This window comes from Chiloscyllium plagiosum, chromosome 9 (assembly GCF_004010195.1).
Source record: "Chiloscyllium plagiosum isolate BGI_BamShark_2017 chromosome 9, ASM401019v2, whole genome shotgun sequence".
In the NCBI taxonomy this organism is placed as follows: domain Eukaryota; kingdom Metazoa; phylum Chordata; class Chondrichthyes; order Orectolobiformes; family Hemiscylliidae; genus Chiloscyllium; species Chiloscyllium plagiosum.
Genome location: NC_057718.1, coordinates 89235062 through 89258665, shown reverse-complemented (window position 1 = coordinate 89258665; position 23604 = coordinate 89235062). Strand labels below are relative to the sequence as shown.

Genomic DNA, 23604 nt, shown 5'->3' with positions numbered 1-23604 from the left:
GGCTAGCACTGCTGCCTCACAGCGCCAGGGACCCGGGTTTGATTCCAGCCTCGGGCGACTGTCTGTGTGGAGTTTGCATGTTCTCCCCGTGTCTGCGTGGGTTTCCTCCGGGTGCTCCAGTTTCCTCCCACAGTCCAAAGATGTGCAGGTCAGGTGAATTGACCAAGCTAAGTTGCCCATCATGTTCAGGGATGTGTAGGTTAGCTGCATTAGTCAGGGGGAATGTAGAGTAATAGGGTAGGGGGAATGGGTCTGGGTGGGATACTCTTTGGAGGGTCGGTATGGACGTGTTGGGCTGAAGGGCCTGTTTCCACACTGTAGGGAATCTAATTCTAAAAAAAAGAGGTCAGCACAACATCAAGGGCTGAAGGGTCTGTACTGTTCTATATGACTCAATTATGATACCAATATTGGTGAGAGCTGAACTTACGTGGGTGGGTGTCTCTCACTGTGAACCTGTGCCCTGCTAGTTTAGACCCAGTGGGATCCATTACTTTCTCTAACCTGGGTGGCTAGGAAAATTCTGCAGTTTCATATTACAAATCCAACAGCCTAAATACGTCTGTGACCAGAGGGAGCCATCTGCAGATGTTGGGTTTATTTATAGAATATAAATTTGTATGTTGGTATGCAGCAAGTTCAAGTGGGGTAAAGCTGGGAAACAGCTTGATCAAAATGATGCCGTGCAACTCTCACTGACCTTGGAGTTCTCTGGACTGTTTATCTCGACTGTGTCAGGTTGGACAAAATGCATTTTTCATGAAGCACTCGCATTGGTATTTGTACTGGGATTTAGATTGGCACAGAACAAGATTGCTGCATGGGGGAAGGGCTCGGAATGCGATTGTTCACCAGGTCCACAGACTGTCCGGTATCATTTCTACCCACATAAGTGGACAAAGATTTCTGAAAAAGTAGGGACATTCCCTGCTGGGTGCTAGCAGGACATTGCAGTGCAGAGATATTGTACTGGATTAGGCTTGAAATGTGAACATTCTTTTCTCTTGCTTCTGTCAGACACGGTGTATGTGCCAAAGAAGCTGCCAAAAAAAGCCAGCAGCTCTTCCAACTCTCTGTTTTCCCCCCTCTCTCTCTCTCTCTCTCTCTCCCTCTCTCTCTCGCTCCTTCTCTCTCTTTAGCTCCCTCTGTTTCTTTCTCTCAACTTTGTTCTGATTTTTCAAAATCTTATTCTTTTCTCTTGCTTCTGTCAGACACAGTGTATGTGCCAAAGAAGCTGCCAAAAAAAGCCAGCAGCTCTTCCAACTCTCTGTTTTCCCCTCTCTCTCTCTCTCTCTCTCTCTCCCTCTCTCTCTCGCTCCTTCTCTCTCTTTAGCTCCCTCTGTTTCTTTCTCTCAACTTTGTTCTGATTTTTCAAAATCTTCTTGTGCAATCTTTCGCTTCATCTGACTCACGTTGTCTCTTTTTATGACGGTTTCTCTCTGTCATGCACACAAGTCACTGTAGCCTTCCCCCTCAGATTGGTGAGAGTCCTGTTTGGAGCAGTTGCCTTGGGTGATGCGTACAGCAGAGAGGCAGCAGTTGAAGGAGGAACGTGTTAGAAATATAAATAGCTATACAGAGAGATTCTTGTCCCAGAAGCAAAAAGAAATAAACAAAATGCTTACTGTTTCCCTGCCTGTACTCGTCTTTCTTCTTGATTACTTTTTATCATAGTCCCTATTGCAGACAAATGCTTATCTCCTGAGTACCGCACACAAATGGAATGAACACAGAAAGAGCTCCCTTCCGTTCACCTAGAGCAGTAAGGATTGCAGTGGTGAAATTATCCAGCAGGTCCATCAAAATTGATGAAGAGAGCTGTCCACTTTATACATGCCATTCAGACCGACTAGTCTGTGTCGGTGTTTGTGTCTCACTCTTCCTCATCTCAGTCTATCACTACAGTTCATCTCCCTCACGTGCTTGTCTAACTTACCCATGATGCATCTGTACTCTTGGAGTCATAGAGATGTACAGCACAGAAACCGATCCTTCGGTCCAACTCGTCCATGCCGGCCAGATCTCCTAAAGTAATCTGGTCCCATTCGCAAGCACTTGGCCCATATCCCTGTAAACCCTTCCTATTAATTTACCCACCCAGATGCCTTTTAAATGCTGTAATTGTTCCAGCTTCTGCCACTTCCTCTGGCAGCTCGCACCGTACACAAGCCACCCTCTGTGTGGAAAAGGTTGCCCCTTAGGTCCCTTTTAAAACTTGATTCACGACTGACATGATTTTCTGTCTGCATTCTTGTGAGTGAACAGGAGCAGGCTGTACTGAATATAACAATATTCAATAAAGTCGGGACATCTTTGAAAACCAACAGGCCCAGGCTCCAGCTCCATGGATCGCTATGACAACTCCTTCTGCACATGCTCACTAGCTATCCTTAGAGATCATAGAACATCGAACATTACAGCTCAGTACAGGCCCCTGATGTTGCACCGCCCTGTGAAACTAATCTGAAGCCCATCTAACCTACACTATTCCATTATTGTCCATATGCCCATCCAATGATCATTTAAATGTCCATAAAGTTGGCGAGTCTACTACTGTTGCAGGCAGTGCATTCCACACCCCTACCTAGTGGGCGGCACGATGGCACAATGGTTAGCACTGCTGCCTCACAGCGCTAGAGACCCGGGTTCAATTCCCACCTCAGGCGACTGACTGTGTGGAGTTTGCACGTTCTCCCAGTGTCTGCGTGGGTTTCCTCCGGGTGCTCCGGTTTCCTCCCACAGTCCAAAGATGTGCAGGTCAGGTGAATTGGCCATGCTAAATTGCCTGTAGTGTTAGGTAAGGGGTAAATGTAGGGGTAAGGGTGGATTGCGCTTCGGCGGGGCGGTGTGGACTTGTTGGGCCGAAGGGCCTGTTTCCACACTGTAAGTAATCTAATCTAATCTAATCTAAGTAATCTAATCTAATCTCTGAGTAAAGAAACTACCTCTGACATCTGTCCTTTATCTATCACTCCTCAATTTGAAGCTATGCCGCCTTGTGCTAGCCATCACCATCCGAGGGAAAAGGCTCTCACTGTCCACCCTATCTAACCCTCTGATTATCTTATATGTCTCAAGTCACCTCTCAACTTTCTTCTCTCTAATGAAAACAGCCTCAAGTCCCTCAACCTTCCTTCAATACCAGGCAACAGCCTAGTAAATCTCTTCTGAACCTTTTCCAAAGCTTCCACATCCTTCCTATTATGCGGTGACCAGAACTGTACACAATACTCCCAAGGGAGGCCACATCAGTGTTTTGTACAGGTGCAGCATGGCCTTGTGGTTCCGAAACTCGATCCCTCTACCAATAAAAGCTAACACACTGTAAAGCGGATCAATCCCCTTTAATCTACAACTCTCGCCAAATTCCTTAACCTCACCTGTTTTACCATTAACACTTAACTATGAACACAACTTACTTTAATCCACTATAAAAACCAAAGGAACTGCAGATGCTGTAAATCAGAAACAAAAAATAGAAATTGCTGGAAAAGCTCAGCGGGTCAAGCAACATCTGTGACGAGAAATCAGAGTTAACGTTTTGGACCCAAAACATTAACTCTGGTTTCTCTTCACAGATGCTGCCAGACCTGCTGAGCTTTTCCAGCAACTTCGCTGTTGTTGTTTTAATCCACTTGGTCCCCAGCTCCAAAAATCCATTGCTCGAGGGACTAATCTCTAACAGCGTCCTCAGCTCTCTAGGAGGACGGGTAGCAGGTGTGTGATCTCTTATCCTTTCCCTGGAAGGTGAACACATTGGTGGCACAAACTCATGCCTGGAATGCCCCCTTGAGGCTGATCACTTTTCATTTTGGCTGCTATTTTTAATGCCACCTGCAGACTATGTTTTGAGGGAGACGAACGATCTGTGCTATCTCTGTGATAGTGGAAAGTTTACCAGGGCTCTTCAATATCTTCACCATCTGCTCAATGTCCCTCAGCACTGAATTGAATGTGATCTGAAAACTTCTGAACCATGGCGTGCTGCTAAAAGAATAGAGACTCCTCATAGTCATCAAGTCATAGAGCACAGAAACAGACCCTTTGGCACAACCAGTCCATGCTGAACATAGTCCCAAACTAAACTAGGCCCACCTGCTTGCTCCTGGCCCACATCCCTCTCAACCTTTCTTATTCACGTACTCATCTAAGTGTCTTTTAAATGTTGTAACTGTACCTGCATCCTCCACTTCCTCAGGAAATTCATTCTACACATGAACGGTCCTCTGTGTAAGAACAGTTGCCCCTCATGTCTGTTTAAAATCTCTCTCCTCTCACCTTAAAAATAGTCTTGAAATCCCCCATCCTAGAGAAAAGATACCTACCGTTTACCCTGTCTACACCCCTCATGATTTTATAAACCTCTACAAAGTCACCCCTCAACCTCCTACGCTCCAGTGAAAAGGAATCCCAGTCTCTCCAGCCTTTCTTTATAACTCAAACCTTCCATACCTGACAACATCCTGGTAAATCCCATCTGAACCCTCTCCGGTTTAATAATGTCCTTCCTATGACAGTGCGACTAGAACTGGACACAGTGCTCCAGAAGAGGTCTTATCAATGTCCTGTACAATTCCAACGTGACTTCCTAACTTCTGCGCTCAAAGGACTGAGCAATGAAGACAAGCGTGCCAAAACACCTGCCTCTGTATCCACTTTAAAATTCGATTTCTCACTGGAACCCTTGGCTTTTGCCCTCGGGAGTTGAAATTTGCAGTGGGCCGCCTCGCTCCCCCAGGAAGAGTTCATGCAGCCCCTCTGTGTTTTGTACAGTACGCCTGGGCACAGACCGTTATGGTCTGTGTTGAATTCTCTGTGCTGCTGTGGTCATGTCACTCCATGCACTTGTGACCTGTAGTAGCTAGCTGGATCAGGTTCTGGGTGGTGGGGCCCACACCCACCTTCTTGTTTAACAGTCTGAGTGCTCGTTCCTTCCCCATCCTTATAAGTACCTTTGATTTTCTGTAAGGTTTTCGTGCCCGGTTCGTTTTCTTGTTTCCCACTACTTGTGCCCACAGCATTCTCTGTTGTAGGCCTTCTGCTTTCTTTCAGCCTTTGCTTAGGCCTTACCTCTCGACAGTTCGATATAAAACGGCACACCCCTACTACCACCAAACCTCACAGGTATTTCCTCCACTTCTGGGACTAAGCCTAAAACTGTGCTGTGGCTGAACTTCACTTTGGCTCCTCCAAGCACTTGCCTCTGATAAGGTGGGTCTAACAGCATTGCCACCATGTAGTAATGTGAGATCTACATCTCCTGTGAGTGAGCCGCAACAGACTTCATTGAACACCACTTTAGGTTAGATTCCCTACAGTGTGGAAACAGGCCCTTTGGCCCAACAAGTCCACACTGACCGTCTGTAACAGCAACCCACCCAGACCCATTCCCCTACCCTACCCTACGTTTACCCCTGACTAATACACTTAACACCGTGGGCAACTTAGCATGGCCAGTTCACCTAACCTACACATCTTTGGATTGTGGGAGGAAACCCACGCAGACGCGGGGAAAATGTGCAACCTCTACACAGACAGTTGCCCAAGGCTGGAATCGAACCTGGGTCCCTGGCGCTGTGGGGCAGCAGTGCTAACCACTGAACCGTGGTGCGGCCCCTTTATACAAACGATGGTAAGACAGAACATCTTATCTGGAACCTTACAGACCCAGGCTGTAACTGCATGTGGCATGGCTACGTTTGCTCAAATTCAGCAGGAATATGATCTACAGTTCATTTACAAAGGACAGATATAGTCTTGAAGAAGCTAGACAGCCACATGAGGGGGAAAGGAACTAGAAGCAAGCAATGGAGGGGGCTAGTTTAGATTAGGAGCCAGTTGGGTCGAGCGGCCCAATTTTGTCCTGGAAAATTCGACATTGTTTTGTGTGAAGGGCGTATCTCATCACAGTCTGGTGTGGGGTGCTGCTTGAGTTTTGTTTGGTCTGGGTTATTCGAGCTGCAGAGATGGTAACAATTTCCTCAATCACCCTCTCCCTTTAGCTGACCGATGATGAACATGAGGTGTCTGACCGGGAAACAGAAATAGATGAGAACAGTGAATTCTCCAGCATGCAGTGGCTGGACAGAGCTGCAGACAATGTGGGGACCCCTCCGCTGTCCCTGAGCCGGGGCACTGGTCTCCCACAGCCCAAGGACACTCGGTCAGGGCGTGATACCCCGGCCAGCGTTGACTCCATCCCCCTGGAGTGGGACCACGATTACGACTTGAGTCGGAACTTGGAGAGCGCAGTGTCTCGTGCCCTGGAGGGTGCTGAGGATGGCACTGGGGATGAAGACAGCGATTTCTACCTCAAAGGAGCAGCTGAAATCACAGGTGGGTCAGTGTGGAGAGTTTCTGTGTGTGTTTGTGTATGTGTGTGTGTGTATGTGCACGCGTGCACATGCTAGTCTGTCTGTCTATGTATGTGTGGGTGTGTGCCTGTTTATCAATATGTGTGCCTGGGTCTGTCTGTGTGTGCGCGCGTGAGTCTATCTATGTAAGTCTTCATGTGTGTGCACGCGCGCGCGCATGTGCCCACACGTGTCTGTCTGTCTATGTATGTGTGGGTGTGTGCCTGTCAGTTTATGTATGTGTGGGTGTGTGCCTGGCTGTCTATGAGTGTATGCGTGAGTCTATCTATGAGTGTATGCGTGAGTCTATCTATGAGTGTATGCGTGAGTCTATCTATGTAAGTCTGTGCCTGTGTGTCTGTGCTAGTGTGTGTGTGTGCCCATGCATGTCTGTCTGTCTATGTGTAGGTATGTGCCTGTCTGTCTGTGTGTGTGCCTGTGTCTGTCTGTGTGTGAGAGTCTATCTATGTAAGTCTGTGCCTATGTGTGTCTGGACCTGTGTTTGTGTATGTGTCTGTCTGTCTGTCTGTGTGTGCGTGTGTATGTATGTATGTATGTATGCATGCCTGTGTGAGAGTCTGTCTGTGTATGTATATCTGTGTGCATGCGTGAGTGTGCTCACATGAGAGAGCCAGAGAGTGAGGATGCCCGGGAGATGTGGCCAGAGTGAATGATGGAGCTGAAGAGTTTGAGGGTGGCTGGTGGTGTAATGGTGAAATGGGAGAGTCCAGTGGTAGAGATTGGCACATTCCTAAATCAAGGAATTCCATTGAAATATTGGCACTAAATTTAAAATGTTAACTTTAAACTGACTTCCTGTGCTGAATTACTCCAGTAACTCTTTGCCTGACAGTGAGAGATGCTGGCCCAATTGGTTTAATTGTGATTATAAAGGTCACGAGCCCCTCAGATGCTCATTGTACCTCCGTAGTTGTGATTGTGTGATGGCGAGCCTTTCACATCTTCTCAATGGTGTTTTGCTCTTCACCGCCAAAAGGACTGTTCTCTGTGATTTTACACCGTTATCAAGTCTTTGTTAATGGCTTCTTAGCAATTCATTAAAACTTTATATCACGCCCCCATCCCAAATCTCCCTGGCCACGAAGGAGAACAAGGAGTCAGTCTCCTTGCTGTGACTGTGCAGCTGAAGCCCTGTGCCGGGACAGACCAGGGAAAGCAGCTCTCCCTGCCTGAAGGGCTTTGGTGGCTCAGTGTGGTCGGTTCAACAATCTGATACCCAGCGTTATTGTAATGCAGAGAAGATGGCTCAGCTAAAACCTGGGGAAGGCTGATCCTGTGGGGTTAAGTGCAGTCCCTAGTGAATGGATGAGGGCACTGTGACCTTTTACAAAGGAGGTCACCTAGTTTTCTTTTTCCGAATCAATCACACTGTTCACAAAATGCAGGGGGAGGTAAGTGTCTGAGGCGTTTCTGTGGAATCCCAGCATTCCTGGGGCAGGGAGCTGATGCAAGTGACATGTTCTTTTTTTTAGATTAGATTAGATTAGATTAGATTATTTACAGTGTGGAAACAGGCCTTTCGGCCCAACAAGTCCACACCGACCCACCGAAGCGCAACCCACCCATACCCCCACATTTACCCCTTTTAACCTAACACTACGGGCAATTTCCCATGGCCAATTCACCTAACCTGCACATCTTTGGACTGTGGGAGGAAACCGGAGCACCCGGAGGAAACCCACGCAGACACGGGGAGAACGTGCAAACTCCACACAGTCAGTCGCCTGAGTCGGGAATTGAACCCGGGTCTCTGGCGCTGTGAGGCAACAGTGCTAACCACTGTGCCACCGTGCCACCGTTCTCTTGGAGTGATTGGAAAAGTAAGAGGAATAATGTAAGAGGCTGGTAGAATAGTAACTGTTACCTGGAGGAAATGAGAATAGAAAGGACTGGAGGGTATGTTGCAATTGCATAAAACTCTGGTCAAACAGATTTTCAAGCGTTGTGTTCAATTCTGGGCCATGTACCTTGGAGAGCATAGCCTCCTATCGAGAGGCAGGAGTAGGTCATAAGTTTACCAGAAGGAGACTAAGCTGCTGTATCCTTGAATATGGAGATTGAGGTATTTAAGGTGATGGAAGAAATCAAAATTTTACTCATGGAATTTGGGCATCTCTGGCTCAGCCAGCATTTATTGTCTGTTCCTATTGTCCAGAGGGCAGTAAAGAGTCAACCACATTGCCGTGGTCTGGAGTCACATATAGGCCAGACCAGATAAGGAGGACAGATAGTGAACCAGATGGGTTTTTCCCAACAATCAGCAGTGGATTAATGGTCATCGTTCGTCTCTTAATTCCAGATTTTCATTAAATTCAAATTCCACCAAGTGCCATGGGATTCGAACCCAGGTCGCGGGGACCATACCTGTATCTCTGGATTAACCGTCCAGCGATGACACCACTCGGCCATCAGTTTCCCCCAGTGGTGGAGAGAAGCAATTTGCTCTCTCAGGGGAAATCTGGAATATGGGAAGGGGAAGCAATATCTTAAAATTGAAACAAGCTCCTTAGATCCCGGACAGAGTGGTGATGGAGAACCCTGAGGTAAAGAGAGAGGAAGGCAGGTCAAAGGGCGAGGATGATGGCTTGCTGTTTCTGCTGCCCCAGCATGGCAGCCGAGCTGGTGTGAGAGAGACCGTGGTCTGCTCACTGTTTTTAAAAAAAGTGTCATGGCAGCAGTGAGAACGAATGGCCAAAGGGGGACAAACCTCAGCACACCACTAGAGAGGCTTCTTCCAAAAGTGGAGTGAGTGGGCACGGAGTGACCAACTCCATATTTCGGTTCCAGAAGATTCCATGCATGACCTCTCTGCACCTTGCTGCCATCAGCGGTACACGCTCGTAGCCCACAAACTGTTTGTTTATCCAATTGGATGATTCCTGACTAGGGGGAAAGTTCCGTCAAACAACACTGCCCCCCCACCGGCCATAGTCATTAACATAACTGAGAAACGAAAGCAAAATTCACAGTGATCTTTCTCTTGGGGAACCGGCAAGTGTTTGAGGTTTGACTTCAGACACTGTTGCAGTGCTCCTATCACTCTGATTCTGAGCACAGAGCATCAGGGGAGGTTAGATACCCCATGCTCGCAGATGGTAGGCTCAGAGAAATCCCAACGAAGAGGCTTTTTGGTTATCATATCACTGTATTTGTTCTCAAACTGCAGAGCTGGTCTGCATGCTGAGCTTAGTGGTTCACTTGGAACAGTCATCACGGTCAGACTTGTAAACTAGGGCTTGAGATATCAGGATTGATGAACCAGGGGTCAGAATCCAAGGATACTGGGTAGGTCGTCTAAGACTGAGAAATGTCTTCACCCAGAGACCCTGTGGAATTCTCTGTTGCAGAAAACAGTTGGGGCCAAGACATTGAATGTTTTTAAGAAGGAGTTAGACAATAGTTCTTAGGGCTGAAGGGATCAGAGGAGAAAGCAGGAACGGGGGGACTGAGTTGGATGATCGTCCGTGATCCGAACCAAAGGCGGCGCAGGCTGGAATGGCCTACCCCCTGCTCCTAATGTCTGCGTTTAACCCAATGACGCCACGAAGAGAATGGGGAAGTGGGTGAGGATGGGGTCAGTGCGAAGGGCCGTCTGCCCCGTACGGATTGGTGTAGCTGTTGAAATTGTCCTCTTATTTTTGCAGATGTAGTCATCCCCGAAAGCCCCGAGGCCTATCTAAAACTGACAGAAAGTGCTTTGAGATCCACTGGTAGGCATATAATGAGCTGAGCATGTTGTGGCTCCCAATGTCAACCCCACCCCCTCGGTCATCCACCTTAACTCTGACCTCATTCCCGACCGACGGTTTCATTGTGAAATGCAAATCCAACCCCCGAACTGATTAACCTCTTGCTAACATTGTTGAACCCATTTAATGGTCAGTGCATGCTCACCCACTTTGACCTCTCCCTCCAGGTGGGTATCGGGTTAGTTAGTATGCATGTTACCTCACTCACCATCTCGTCGTGCAGTGGCGTAACGATTTGATCGGCTGGATTTGCACGTGATTGTGGTTAGCAGCTGCCGGTCCGGGAGGACCAGTCTCTCTCTCTCTCTCTGTCTCTCTCCGTCTCTCTCCATTGACTCCCACCGTCTTCTGTCTCCAACAGGAGAGCCCGGCCACTTGGAGAAGCAAATCCGCCAGCTGGACAAAGCGCTGGACAGCAGCCGCTACCACCTGCAGCAGACTGAAAACGCCATCCGCAGCAAGACGCCCACAGGCCCTGAGTTGGACTCCAGCTACTGGGGCTATGTGAGTACTCAGCCTGTTGGGGCCACTGTTGGGTGAGGAGAGGAGGGGGGGGGGAGGTGGGTGGTGGGTCAAGGCAAAGTGCTGGAAATCTGAAACAGAAGCAGAAATTGCTGGAGAAACTCAGCAACTTCCGTGCAGAGTTGGCGATTCAATATCCCGACAGCTGGAATCTTGTTTACTGGGACCTTGGATTTCAAAGGGTCACTTGGTCATACACACAGGCATTGTGGACCGGCAAAAATAATATCCCTAATGAATGTCGAGCTGGTTATTAATCAGGCCCAAGTGATTCAGTAAAGGATTTGAAACTGCTGTAAATGTCTGGAAAGGATCCTGGAGCTCCCCATCATAGGCACAGGAGGAGGCCATTCAGTCCCTCAGGGCTAGTTCACCATTTAGTTTGGTCATGTTTGATGGGTATTGACTCTACTTAGTCACCATGATTCTGTAGGCCTTAATATTCTTGTCAGTCAAATATCCATCAGTGTCATTTTGCAATTTTCACTTGTCCTGTCGCCTTTTTTAGTTGAGAGCTTGAGACTTTCACTCCTGTGTGACTGTGTCTTTAAGCTTTTCACGGCTGTGCTTTCTAACATCTCCCACAATGGCCCAGCTCTATTTTTAAGGTTCACCACCCCTTGTTCTCGGCTCTCTCACCAGGATCAATAACAACGCTCATTTCTGCTTCATCTTAAGTCATCGATTAAGTCACCCCTCGATCTTTTACATTCAAGGGAATAGAAGCCGACCTCGCACAAATTTTCTTAACCCTTTTAATCTGGAAATATCTGCTGAATCTGTACTGCACTCCCTCCAAGAACATTACATGCCTCCTGATGTCGTGGTTCTCAGGAAAAGAATAAGGCACTTTTCAAAAGAAAACAAAATGAATGATATTCTTTCTTGCAGCATTCAAGAACACCCTGCTATCTGACTAACTGGGAATAGAGACAAGATCTCAGCCTGGCCTTAAGATGACCCCAGGAGCATTGCCATGAGACAAAAGCATACCCCTGCCCAGATCCCACTGTGTAACCTTTAATATAAAGAGGAGTGTGAGTGGTTGGGGTGCGGGTTAAGGCCCCAGTGAGACAAAACCCTCCAGCCATGGGTTCTTCACTGTAGTGAGGGGGCTAACTGGGAAGTGACCAGGCTGTCCTCAGCCAGTGAACACCCAGGGGTGATATGGAGACTCCAGACCTTCGGGATTTGATCAGCCTCCCTAATTCCCTTCTGGCGTCACTGTCTGAGGATCCCATCGATTGCGATTCCACCTTGGTAACTGATCCCGCACTTTTACTTCATTCAGGTGACATGGCCATCAGTGGGCATTCATTGCTCAACTCCAGTTCCCCTGAGAGGGTCGGACACGGTCACCATGTTGAGCTGCCAATGGCTAGTTTGGGGTAACGGATTGGTTTAGTTGACCCTCTTTAGAGGAGAAAGTGAGGACTGCAGATGCTGGAGATCAGAGCTGAAAATGTGTTGCTGGAAAAGCGCAGCAGGTCAGGCAGCATCCAAGGAGCAGGGGAATCGACGTTTCAGGCATGAGCTCTTCTTCAGGAATGAGGAAAGTGTGCCAAGCAGGCTAAGATAAAAGATAGGGAGGAGGGACTTGGGGGAGGGGCGTTGGAAATGCGATAGGTGGAAGGAGATTAAGGTGAGGGTGATAGGCCGGAGTGGGGATGGGGGCGGAGAGGTCAGGAAGAAGATTGCAGGTTAGGAAGGTGGTGCTGAGTTCTAGGGTTGGGACTGAGACAAGGTGGGGGGAGGGGAAATGAGGAAACTGGAGAAATCTGAGTTCATCCCTTGTGGTTGGAGGGTTCCTAGGCGGAAGATGAGGAGCTCTTCCTCCAACCTCTTTAGAGCCAAACTCTCATTAAGAGAACTGGAGTCACATTGAGTCTAGATTAGAGTGGTGCTGGAAAAGCACAGTAGGTCAGGCAGCATCCCAGGAGCAAAGAATCAACGTTTCAGGCAAAAGCCCTTCATCAGGAATAAGGCTGGGAGTCTCCAATGGAGTCACATTGAACTGGGTAAAGATGGTGCGTTCTGTTCCCCGAAAGACATGAGTGAATCATTTCAGTTTTTAATGGCAGCCAACATGGTGGTCATTTTTAATGGTATTGGCATTTTCAGAACAAAAACTTTGAATTCCCTTTTGATTTCATGAATTTGTGGGTTTTGAGTAATTCCCTTCGATTCTCTAAAATTCGAAAGCAGCTCATTTTGCTAATTTCTGTTCCATTCTGGTAGTTGTGGATGTGGGTATAAACGACAGGTTTGAGGGACTGACTGGTCTCCTCCTGTCCCCCTGCCCCATTATGCAAAGTGGAAGGAGGGGGGGAATATCGGAAATCTGCAACATTTCCAAAACGATGGTTTCACTGGGTAACCTGGTGCTAAACTGGGTCCAGTCCACATGCTCTGGTTCTGTGGGCGTTGGTTTGTTCTCTGTGCAAATTAATTGGTTGGCCATCACCTCCACCAGCAGGAGGTGCTGTGTCTGTGCTCCTGCCCCCAAGTCCTGCGCCTTCTCAACCTCCCCCCATCCCGCTGTTCTGTTCCGTTCCTCAGATGAAGCTGCTGTCGGAATGCCGTGGTAGCATTGAAACTGTGAAAAGGGTGGGGCATAAACTCAAAGAGGAGGAAGACAAGCTCTCCGGCTTAATTAACCTGACGAGCACAGAGTCACAGACTTCAGGTGAGTGAACGCTAATCTCATAAATTAAAATGGATTCAATTGTTTAGGACTATATTCACTGGAGTTTAGAAGGTTAAGGGGGGGTGCGTATGGAAGCCTGTACAGTTCTAAAAGGACTCGACAGGGTAGATGCAGGAAGGATGTTCCTGATGAACTGAGGAGGCCAGAAACATTGGTCACGGTCTAAGGAGAGGGTCTGCGTCGTGTGTGACTGCATTGAGGAGAAATTTCTTCACCCAGAGAGTGGTGAGCCTGTGGAATTCTCTATGGTGCAAGGCATATGAGGCCAAAACATTCAATGTTTTTGAGAAGGAGGTAGATATGGTTCTTAGGGCTGAAGGGATCAAAGTGTACGGGGGAGAAAGTAGGAAGAGGGAACTGAGTTGGATGATCAGCCATGACCATATTGAGTGGCAGAGCAAGCTCAAAGGGCCTGCTCTAATTTTCTACGTTTCTGTGATGTCTGTCCAACATTACAGTATATCTCTGATTTGAGTCGGTGCAGAAACAATAACCTTGCCGCAATTCTAGATTAGATTCCCTACAGTGTGGAAACAGGCCCTTCGGCCCAACCAGTCCACACCGACCCTCCGAAGAGTAACTCGCCCAGACCTATTTCCCTCTGACTAATGCACCTAACACTATGGGCAATTTAGCGTGACCAATTCACCTGACCTGCATGTCTTTGGACTTGTGGGAGGAAACCGGAGCAAATCCGCAGAGACACAGGGAGAATGTGTAAACTCCGCACAGACAGTCGCCCAAGGCTGGAATCGAACCTGGGACCCTGGTGCTGTGAGGCAGCAGTGCTAACCACTGAGCCACCATGCCACCCTTTGTTGAGGCAATACCTGAAATACAATGTGCAAATTGTAACGAAGAATATATACTTGATTTGGAGACAGTTCGGCCAAGATTCGCTCGATTGGTCCCTGAGTAAAGCTGTTGTTAAATCCATTCCTGGAGTCTTTATCACATGACTTGTCCCCATGTTGCAGCCAATAGTTGGCCAACATGGCCGTTCTCATGACGTGCTGCCTTCCTGCACCAGCTGGAGGACAGGAATACCAATGATGTTTGACTATCCATCAAACAGTCTTTCATTTCCCCCAATTTCACTATTTTTATGTCAAAGAAAATCACAAAACAAAATCTAGATTTATTTTAGCATCACTCTGGATTTTTCTCCATGGTGACGGTGTTGTGGAGAATAATTTTGAATTTCTGAAACGTCCTGGTAAATCCTGGAATGAAGGGGGTACTTATTGATGGGTGATTGTGCGCATTGGGCCTACACTGTGGAGTTTGGAAGGATAAGAGGCGATTGGATTGAGGCGTGCATGTTTCTGAAGGGGCTGGGCAGAATGGATACCGAGATTCTGTTTGCGCTGGAATCTAAAATATGGGGCTGTGGGTGGGGGTGGGGGGAGGGGGTGGCACATTGTCTGGATTTGAGGCTGGTCATTTACGTTGGAAGTGGGAGAAATGACTTCAATCAAGGGATTATGATTTGTTGGAATTCCCTGCTTCAGAGACTTGTGGATGCTCCATGACTGAAGATATTTAGGGTTAGGATGCACAGGATTCGAGTCTCTCAGGGAATCGAGGGAGATGGGGATAGGGTGATGAGCGGTTGAGGATGAGGCAGGAGGTTGGCAATGATTGAATAAAATGGCAGAGCAGGCTGGAGACGCCATTTGAGCAGCAACTCTTCCGATCTCTCCAGATAAAGCGGGGTAAATGTTTGGTGCTGAGGAGAAACTTTTGAGTTCTGGTTCCAGGCCCAAAGGTTTCCACTACAAAAGGGTTTCCTCTCTGGGTCTGTTGTAGATGAACCAATGAAGCGTGCTTACTGAGATTAGGTGAAACTGAGTACTGCAGATGCTGGAGATCAGAGTCAAGATTAGAGTGGTGCTGGAAAAGCACAGCAGGTCAGGCAGTATCCGAGGAGCAGGAAAATCAACGTTTCGGGCAAAACAATACAGTGCTATCAGTGTCTCACATGAATACTAGGATGCTTGCTGATCAATGTGACAGACCTTAAAGAAAAGTTCAGAACATTTCTGATTTACAACTGGGTAGTTAGTGAGCTTTGCAAAATCAAGACACATTACATTCTTGTCTAGTCTCTTCTTAATCAACTATGAGGTGTAACAATATATAGAGCCCACAGCACACCAACAGGTCATTAGGCCCACCCATTCTTTGACAGCATTAATGCTACACTGGATCCTCTATTACTCTGCTTCACCATGACCTGTCAGCAGTCTCTTGGAACTGAGCCACTTACTGTTTCTGTTTGAATATTGTTTATACCAGAGCAGGCATTCCCGAATTGTTCGATTGCCTGAAAGTGGCCCCAAACAAAGAGGTGATGGGGCTGAGCCGATGGGCTGAATGTCTGTCCTCAGTGTGTTTGTACAGCAGCATTACTTGAGCAATAGTATTTCCCTGTTTAAATGACGGGAATATGACGGGAACACTCCGCAGATGTCAACAGGAAGTTTCAGGCTGGTTTCCGAAAAGAGGCTATTTTCAGCTCTCGGGTCCTTTGGGAATTCCCTGTGTGATCACGGCAGGAATGAGGGAGTGAGAACTGCAACGGTCACATAGCTGCACGCAACAGCCCCTGGAGAGGGTGGGCCTTCAACACGGCCAGAATTTGACAGAGGGAATGTATATTCGAAAGGGATGGGACAGGGATGTGGTCTTTAAGGGTGTTTTGACATATGCATGTTTTGCATTATTGTCAACTCATCAGAGTACAACTGGGCTTGACCAAGTGTCTGGCTCAGTGCTCCCTTGAAATCCCTCTCCATTTGCTGTTCCAGTTCTGTTTGATGTAGGAACTGACTAGTGGGGTGTAGACTCTGTCCTCGCATTAAAATACCAGGGGCTGAGGCACTCAGTAAGTTTCACAGCTTCCATGGCCCCCTCTGACTGATAATCCCGGAGGTAAATACAATGACTGTCACATTGTTGTATCTATTGTCCATCTCCACCACTGATGCAGGCTGGCAGCATTGTCTACCATCTACAAGATGCACAGGAGCAACTCACCAAAGGTCCCTTTTGACTGCACCTTCCAAAATCATGACCTGCCACTGAGAAGGGCAAATGCATTGGAAGACCATCATCTCTAGGTTCCTCTCCAAGCTGCACAGCACCCTACCTAGAATTACTTCACTGTTTATACACTGGGTGAAAACCCCTTTCTGAACAGTACTGTAGCTACCCCTGCTGTAGTGATTCAAGAAAGCACCTTGCTATCAGCACCCTGAGGTCTACTAGGGAGAGGCAACACACAGTCAGTGATGCTCATGTCCCTATGAAAGAATAGAAGTTTAAACAGTGGCAGTTATTGGAAGGACAGAAAAGAGTTACTAGGATGTTACCTGGACTGGAAGGTTTGAGTTAAAAGGAGAGGTCAGATCAGCTGGGACTTTTTCTTTCCCTGGAGCATAGGAGACAGTGGGGTGACCATACAGAGCTCTATAATATCATGAGAGTCAGTGATAAGTTAGATAACCACAGCTTTCCCCCTATGGTAGGCATAGGGAAGGGAATAGGTTTAAGAGGGGAGAGATACAGAAGGGTTCTGAAAGACAATTTTATTTTCACACAGAGGCTGGTGAGGGCCTGGAATGGGCTGCCAGTGGTGGAGGTAAATGCAATTCCCTCATTTGAGGAATATTTGGACAGGTACATCGACGGGATAGGTATGGAGGGATATGCACCAGGATAAGCATCTGCAGACCTCACTGTCTCCATGGAGGGACATGCTTCAGGCAAAATGGGGCCTGTTTTAGTTGTGAAAACCTGCGGCGTTGACAAGGTGGGCCGAAGGGCCTGTTTCCATGCTGTAAACCTCTATAACGATATGCTTGACCACTGCCAAATCAGCAAGCAGCCTGGTATTCATCTCAACTCAGTGTATGATCATGAAAGCAGTAGGACCCTGCTCCCACCTCCAAATTGGTGCTATGTGAGACTGAACACTTCCTATTATATCACGTCATATTATTACATTACACAGAGGTTACTTAAACATACAGCTGTAAGGATGATATTGCATGTTAGTATGCCTTGCACAAATCCTGCGGATGGTCGATCAGAATGCTGAGCTGGTAGCTTTGACCTCACTTGTTACAGTTCTGCCTTGTTCCCCTGGGCAGGTGTGATTGAACGCTGGGAGCTGATCCAAGCCCAGGCTCTTAACAAGGAGCTGAGAATGAAGCAGAACCTTCAGCAGTGGCAGCAGTTCAACTCTGACCTGGACAGCATCTGGCAGTGGCTGAGTGAGACTGAGGAAGAGCTGGAGCACCTCAGCAAACTGGACATCAGCACAGACATCCAGACCATAGAGCTGCGTATTAAAAAGCTCAAAGTAAGTCCAAAGACCACTTCTGTTGAACAGAAAAATCTCCGGTTTACCTGTAGTCGAGGCTCTGCGTTAAAATACTCAAGAGCTGAGCCAGTCTGCAAGTTTCACACTTGCCCTGTCTTCCTCAGCCCATAGCTCACTCTAATTTTGAAGTGATATATGAGGTGGAATGTTCCTAACAGAGAGAACATACAATATGGCAAAGATTAATGATAAATTGGAGGATTAAACAAATTCTTTAAGCCAACAAAAGATTTTTTAAAAACACAGAAAATTAGCTGTGAGGACAAACTAGATAGTAACATGAAAATGGACAGTAAGAGCTTCTTTAAAATGTACAAAGAAAGAGGCCATAGTGGATAGAAGCCTGATGAAATAACAATGGGGACCAGCAAACGACTGAAGAGTTGAATAAATATGTTACATTGGTCTTCATGGGAGACGACATTAATAACATTCAAAATGCCTGAATAATTGAGGGGCTAATGGAGGGGCGGAAATAAACACAATCACTATAGCTCTAGAAAAGTTACTAATTAATGGGGCTAAAGGCAAGAAGTAGTTCCAGGGGTAGTGGATGTACAGGGCATAATCTTCCAAGAACTTCTTGAATTCTGGGAAGATGCCAGAGGATTGGAAAACTGCCAATTGGAAACACCTTAAACTCAAGTGAGGGAGACACGAAACAGGTAACTGTAGGCCAGTTAAATGTCCATTATTCAGGAAATGTTAGAGTCTGTTATAAAGAATGTAATAGCAGAACATTTAGAACTATATCAAGCAGAATCAGCACAGCTTCATGAAGCATTTCATCACAAATATGCATAAGGAATTGAAATTGAAGGGATATTCAGAGTTCCTACTGTCAATGTCAGGTTTATTGGTTAATCCTTTTGATTAAGCCTTTTAACCCCAGGCTTTTGTGAGTTGCATTTACAACAGAGTTGAGTAATGAAGGGCTTATGCCCAAAACGTCGATTCTCCTGCTCCTCGGATGCTGCCTGACCTGCTGTGCTTTTTCAGCATCACACTCTTCGACTCTGACTCTCCAGCATCTGCAGTCCTCGATTTCTCCCAGTTTCTCAAGTGCTTCCGCTTACCTCAGTTAGAACTTCAAGCCCTGAAAATCAAACTTCTGCTCTAAAATGCTTAAATTATGAACTAGATTTTCACAACAGTACAGACGACACATCACCTGATTACTGCAAAATACAGAGCTGAAAATGTGTTGCTGGAAAAGCAACACATTTCCTGAAGAAGGGCTTATGCCCGAAACGTCGATTCTCCTGTTCCTTGGAATTGCCTGACCTGCTGCGCTTTTCCAGCAACACATTTTCAGCTCTGATCTCCAGCATCTGCAGCCCTCACTTTCTACTGCAAAATACAGCCAGGATTCAGTAATTAAGTGTTCCAGCTAATTTTGTTGCAAGGTTTTTCTCAGCAATTTCCCTTCAGAGGAGTTCAGTGGACAGCAGTCGGAAGATTTGATGTTTTGGAGAGGCAAAGCCAAGGTGCTTACCCCTCCCTTACCACTGGGGCGGGGGATAAATCGGCCAAATAATGCACGAACATGGTTATTTCCATTTTCAGCAGTGGTAAATTGGATTTATTATTGCAGTTTCAATGAAAGTTAGGCACAGGGTATTTCAAAAAGAGATAATTGATAAAACGAATGTTCAACCAAGAAAAGAATTATTGGTGGGTTGACCAAACATTTAGACAGAGGGCTTGGCTTGGCAGCTGCAGATCACAAATCTGAAACATTCCAGCACCACCTGTGGTGGGAGGATGTAACTACAATGTGACATAATTGCATTCTATTTTTTTCCTTCTCTTTTCTTTAGAGTCAGTGCCCTAAACTGAGGAGACTCCATGTCTCCTGGTTATATTTTGTCTCTTTTTTTAAAAAAATTTCCCCTACACTACCGCCTTACAACAGTAGTTTTCCCCAGCACCCAAGTCGTGTGTGTGCAGGTGTGCGACACAGTGAGAGACACAAGGTGCACAAATCTTTATTCGATTTCCACCACCAGGAAGAAAGGAGACACCTGAGTGGCCAGTGACAAGCAGTGCCCTTCTCAGAGGGCAGTGCTGTGTGATCAAACAGTGGGGAGGAGGGCAGGGATCAAATCAAAATAGAGGGGGAAATAATACACTCTAATACACTCTACTCCCTGCGGCGCCCACCTCTCCCTGAACAGCTCGAGGGTGTTGGTGGGTTAAGCCAGGGACACCCAGGCTCTCATAATTGCATTCTACTATAAATGTTGACATGCTATAATTGTAGTGATTGGAGCGAGTTCAGCAAGGTGCATCTCATGGAATATGCGCTCTCTGATTAACCTGGTCCAATCAGGGAGCAGAAGCAGTAGAGTCAGGGGTACTGTTCACCCTAGGAGCTGGCTTTGAGCAAGCTGGGTCAATGTACAATGTACGTGTAAATAAAGGGTGACTTGGTGTGAGATACCAGCCTCTGTGGAGTTACTTCAGTAATGGTGCAAGATGAAAGAGAAAACAGAGTCATACAGCATGGAAACAGACCCTTCCTTCAGTCCAACTCACTTGTGGTTGTAGCATTTTTTTAAGACGTGATGAATATATATATTTTATTCCAGTTGTTTTGTGCTGCGTGATTCAATGACTCTGTGTCAGTCGTGAGAGGAACTTGGGCTATTGGAACCAGATTGGACCATGGGATGCTTGCATCCCCATTCGGTCAGTAGTGTGATGAAGGTGACTGTTCAGCCTCCTACGCTAGAGATGAATGTTATCCTTCTGTTTGTTTCAGGAGTTACAAAAGGCCGTTGACAACCGCAAAGCCATCATCTTGTCCATAAACTTATGCAGCGCTGAGTTCACCCAGTCAGACACGAGCGACGTGCTGGAACTCCGTGAGCGCTTGAGTCAGATGAACAAACGGTGGGACCAGGTTGGCAGCATGCTGGAGGCTTGGCGTCACACCCTTCAGGATGCCCTCATGCAGTGCCACGTGAGTAATGCTGCAGGGGCCTTGCCCTTTCGGGCTCTCTCGGTTTTTGAATAAAAGAGCTGATCATCAGTACCTGAGGCTTTGATTGCAGACAGAGTGATGGTCAGGGCTCCGGGACAGTCTGCTTCTGTTTGTCTTCAAACAGTGGGTTAGTTTTTACATTCACCTTCGGTGGTAGACCTTCGGTTTGACACCTCACCAGAAGGCAGCCCCACTGACAGTGCTGCACCCCCTCATTAGAGTGTTACCCCCTCATTAGAGTATTGTGCTTGACTCCCAGACTCGAGTGTATCACCGGTCGGGTGAGACGGGCACTGTGGTGGTAAAGCCAGCTTTGTTGGGTGTTTGGAATGGGCAGGTCCGCTGGAGCCCATCTGATGTTGCCTTTCCCCGTTCCATGTCCGCAGGATTTTCATGAGATGAGCCATGGCCTACTACTCTGGCTGGAGAACATAGACAGAAGGAGGAATGAAATTCTCCCCCTTGACCCCAATCTGGACTCTGACACACTGCAGGACCATCACAAGACGTTGCTGGTGAGAGCCGCGTTATTCTGTCATTGTTCTTTGTGGAGCCATTTGACTCCATTGTGTCCGTATTACTGCAGGAAGTGAGTGAGGAGAGTGACTGATGTTAGTGGTTTGAAGGGACAGGGACAATGCCAAGTAAAATGGAGCTTCCTCAAGTTAAACCATCCTTCACCTGAAACACAGAAGGAACTGCATTTGGGTATCTCATAACCACCCAACACGGGACGGTAACGTTCTTCATAACTTAATCTTTTCTTCTCTGGTGTCAATCCTTTCCTCCTTCACCCCCCCTCCCCCTTTCAGGTCATGTCCCCCCAATCCCATAGCGATCAGGAGTGAGATCACAGCTGAAGGCCTTGCCCCCATTGCTGTCGTCTGCCCACTGCCTTCTCGCTGCTGTGACCACGTACAGCACTGCACCGGGGAGCAGCTAAACTGACACAGACGTAGGATCGAACCTGGAACAAGGATTTGTACAAAAGTCACTGAGAGCTGGGTTTTTTAATTCACTGGCATTCTCATCAGATGTACACCAGATGGCACTGTTTCTCACTTTGCAGGAAATAGAATGTGGGTTCAAGATCCTCTCATTCTGACACCAGCTCAGTCCCTCCCCACCCTTTCTCAGTGACCTGGGTACTTTTAGCCTCTTGGTCATATGGCTTATGCTATCTGCTCATCTCCTCCTCTCTCTGATTCTCTTCCTCCATCCTCCTTTCTCCTCTGACTCTCTCTTATTTTTCTCTACCATCCTCTTTGACTCTCTCTTTCTCTCTCTCTCTCTCTGTCTCACACATCTCACTCTCTCGCATTTGTTCTCTCTCTCTCACTCCTGTTCCAAGGGAGGCTGTGGTTTGAGAGGAGTGGGAGGTCAGTGGGGGAGAGAGAGCTGTTAGAATGATGGAGGAGACGCGTCAGGGCTGGTTGGAAGAGTTATAAGGAAGGGAGGTGGTGAAGGGTAGGTTGAGTGTGATGAATAGGGGAGGACTGAGTGTTTGGGAGAGGGATTGAAAGGATGAGAAGGAGGATGTAAAGGGGGGATGGAGGGAGGGGAGGAGTGGATGAGATGGACACGCAGTTCCTGTGAGCTGGTTTAACATTCACCTCACTGTGTTCACAATCGAGCAGGTGCTGATGTTGTAAATCAGGATTTTGTTTAGAGTTATGAGGTGAGTCACGTTTACTCCCACAGTCAATAAGCTGGCTGCTTTTCAATGTCTCCCTGTTACTTCCTGCCAGCAACTATAAATGCTGCATCCACGGCAGTAAAATCCATCAACTTTATCACTTTGACCTCCTACCATTTAATTTGAACTTGTGAAGTAATTTGGGTGTGTTACTATTGAACAATTGGTACTAGTTGGTAACTTAATTGTAGTGAAAACCAGATGCCACTGCTGATCATTAAGCATCTATTTAGACATTAAGTACAATAGTGAAGGACATAAACAGGTTACCAAGGCTGACATTCCAGTGAGGGAGTGGTGCACTATCAAAGCTGCCATCTTTCAGAGGAGACATTAAGACACCATCTGACCTTTTGTGACAGACATGGAAAGTCCTCATGGCATTCCTTTTAAAGAAGAGCAGGTGAATTTCCTCACTGCGAGTTGACACATTCTGTATATCTGCCCTGGAACCCCACCCCTCCAATCACAACAAGGCCAGAACTCTCCTGGTCCTCACCTTCCACCCCACCAATCTCCAGATAGATCGCATCACCCTCCTGCCATCTACAGTCAGACCCCACCACCAGAGATATATTTCCCTCCCCGCCCTGTTCAGCATTCCGCGGAGATCATTCACTCCTCAACTTCCTCATTAGGTCCACGTCCCCCCTCCCACCAACCCTCCCTCCACTCCTGGCACCTTCCCTTGCCACCACAAGAGGTGGAAAACCTCCACCCTCACCTCCCCCCACACCTCCACCCACACCTGCACCCACACCTCCGCCCACACCTCCGCCCACACCTCCCCCCAAAGGATCCTTCCAAATCCGACAGAGGGTTTCCTGCACATCCACACACCTCGTCTACTGTGTCCGTTGCTCTCGATGTGATCTCCTCTGCACTGGGGAGACAGGACGCCAACTTGTGGAATGTTTCAGAGAACATCTCCAGGACAACAATCCCACTGCCCTGTGGCCGAAGATTTCAACACCCCTTCCCGCTCTGCCAAGGACATGCAAGCCCTGGGCTGCCTCCACTGCCAAATTCTAGCCACCCGACACCTGGAGAAAGAACACTTCATCTTCCACCTCCAACCACACAGAATCAATTATCCAGATCCAACCCTCCAATGCACCCTCTTGAACTGTCCTACCTGTCCATCTTCCTTCCCACCTCTCCGTTCCACCCTCCCCCTTCCCTA

At 47.4% G+C, this 23604-nt stretch overlaps 1 protein-coding gene across 1 annotated transcript in view; it reads left to right on the top strand.

Moving 5' to 3' along the window:
• syne1b (spectrin repeat containing, nuclear envelope 1b) overlaps positions 1-23604 on the top strand; it is a 502247-nt gene that overhangs the window by 460096 nt on the left and 18547 nt on the right. Inside the window, exons 133-139 of the mRNA XM_043696857.1 lie at positions 6003-6336; positions 10019-10084; positions 10485-10627; positions 13205-13331; positions 17507-17718; positions 20504-20704; positions 21112-21240. Coding sequence (XP_043552792.1) covers positions 6003-6336; positions 10019-10084; positions 10485-10627; positions 13205-13331; positions 17507-17718; positions 20504-20704; positions 21112-21240 — 1212 coding nt within the window. The remainder of the gene's footprint in view (positions 1-6002; positions 6337-10018; positions 10085-10484; positions 10628-13204; positions 13332-17506; positions 17719-20503; positions 20705-21111; positions 21241-23604) is intronic.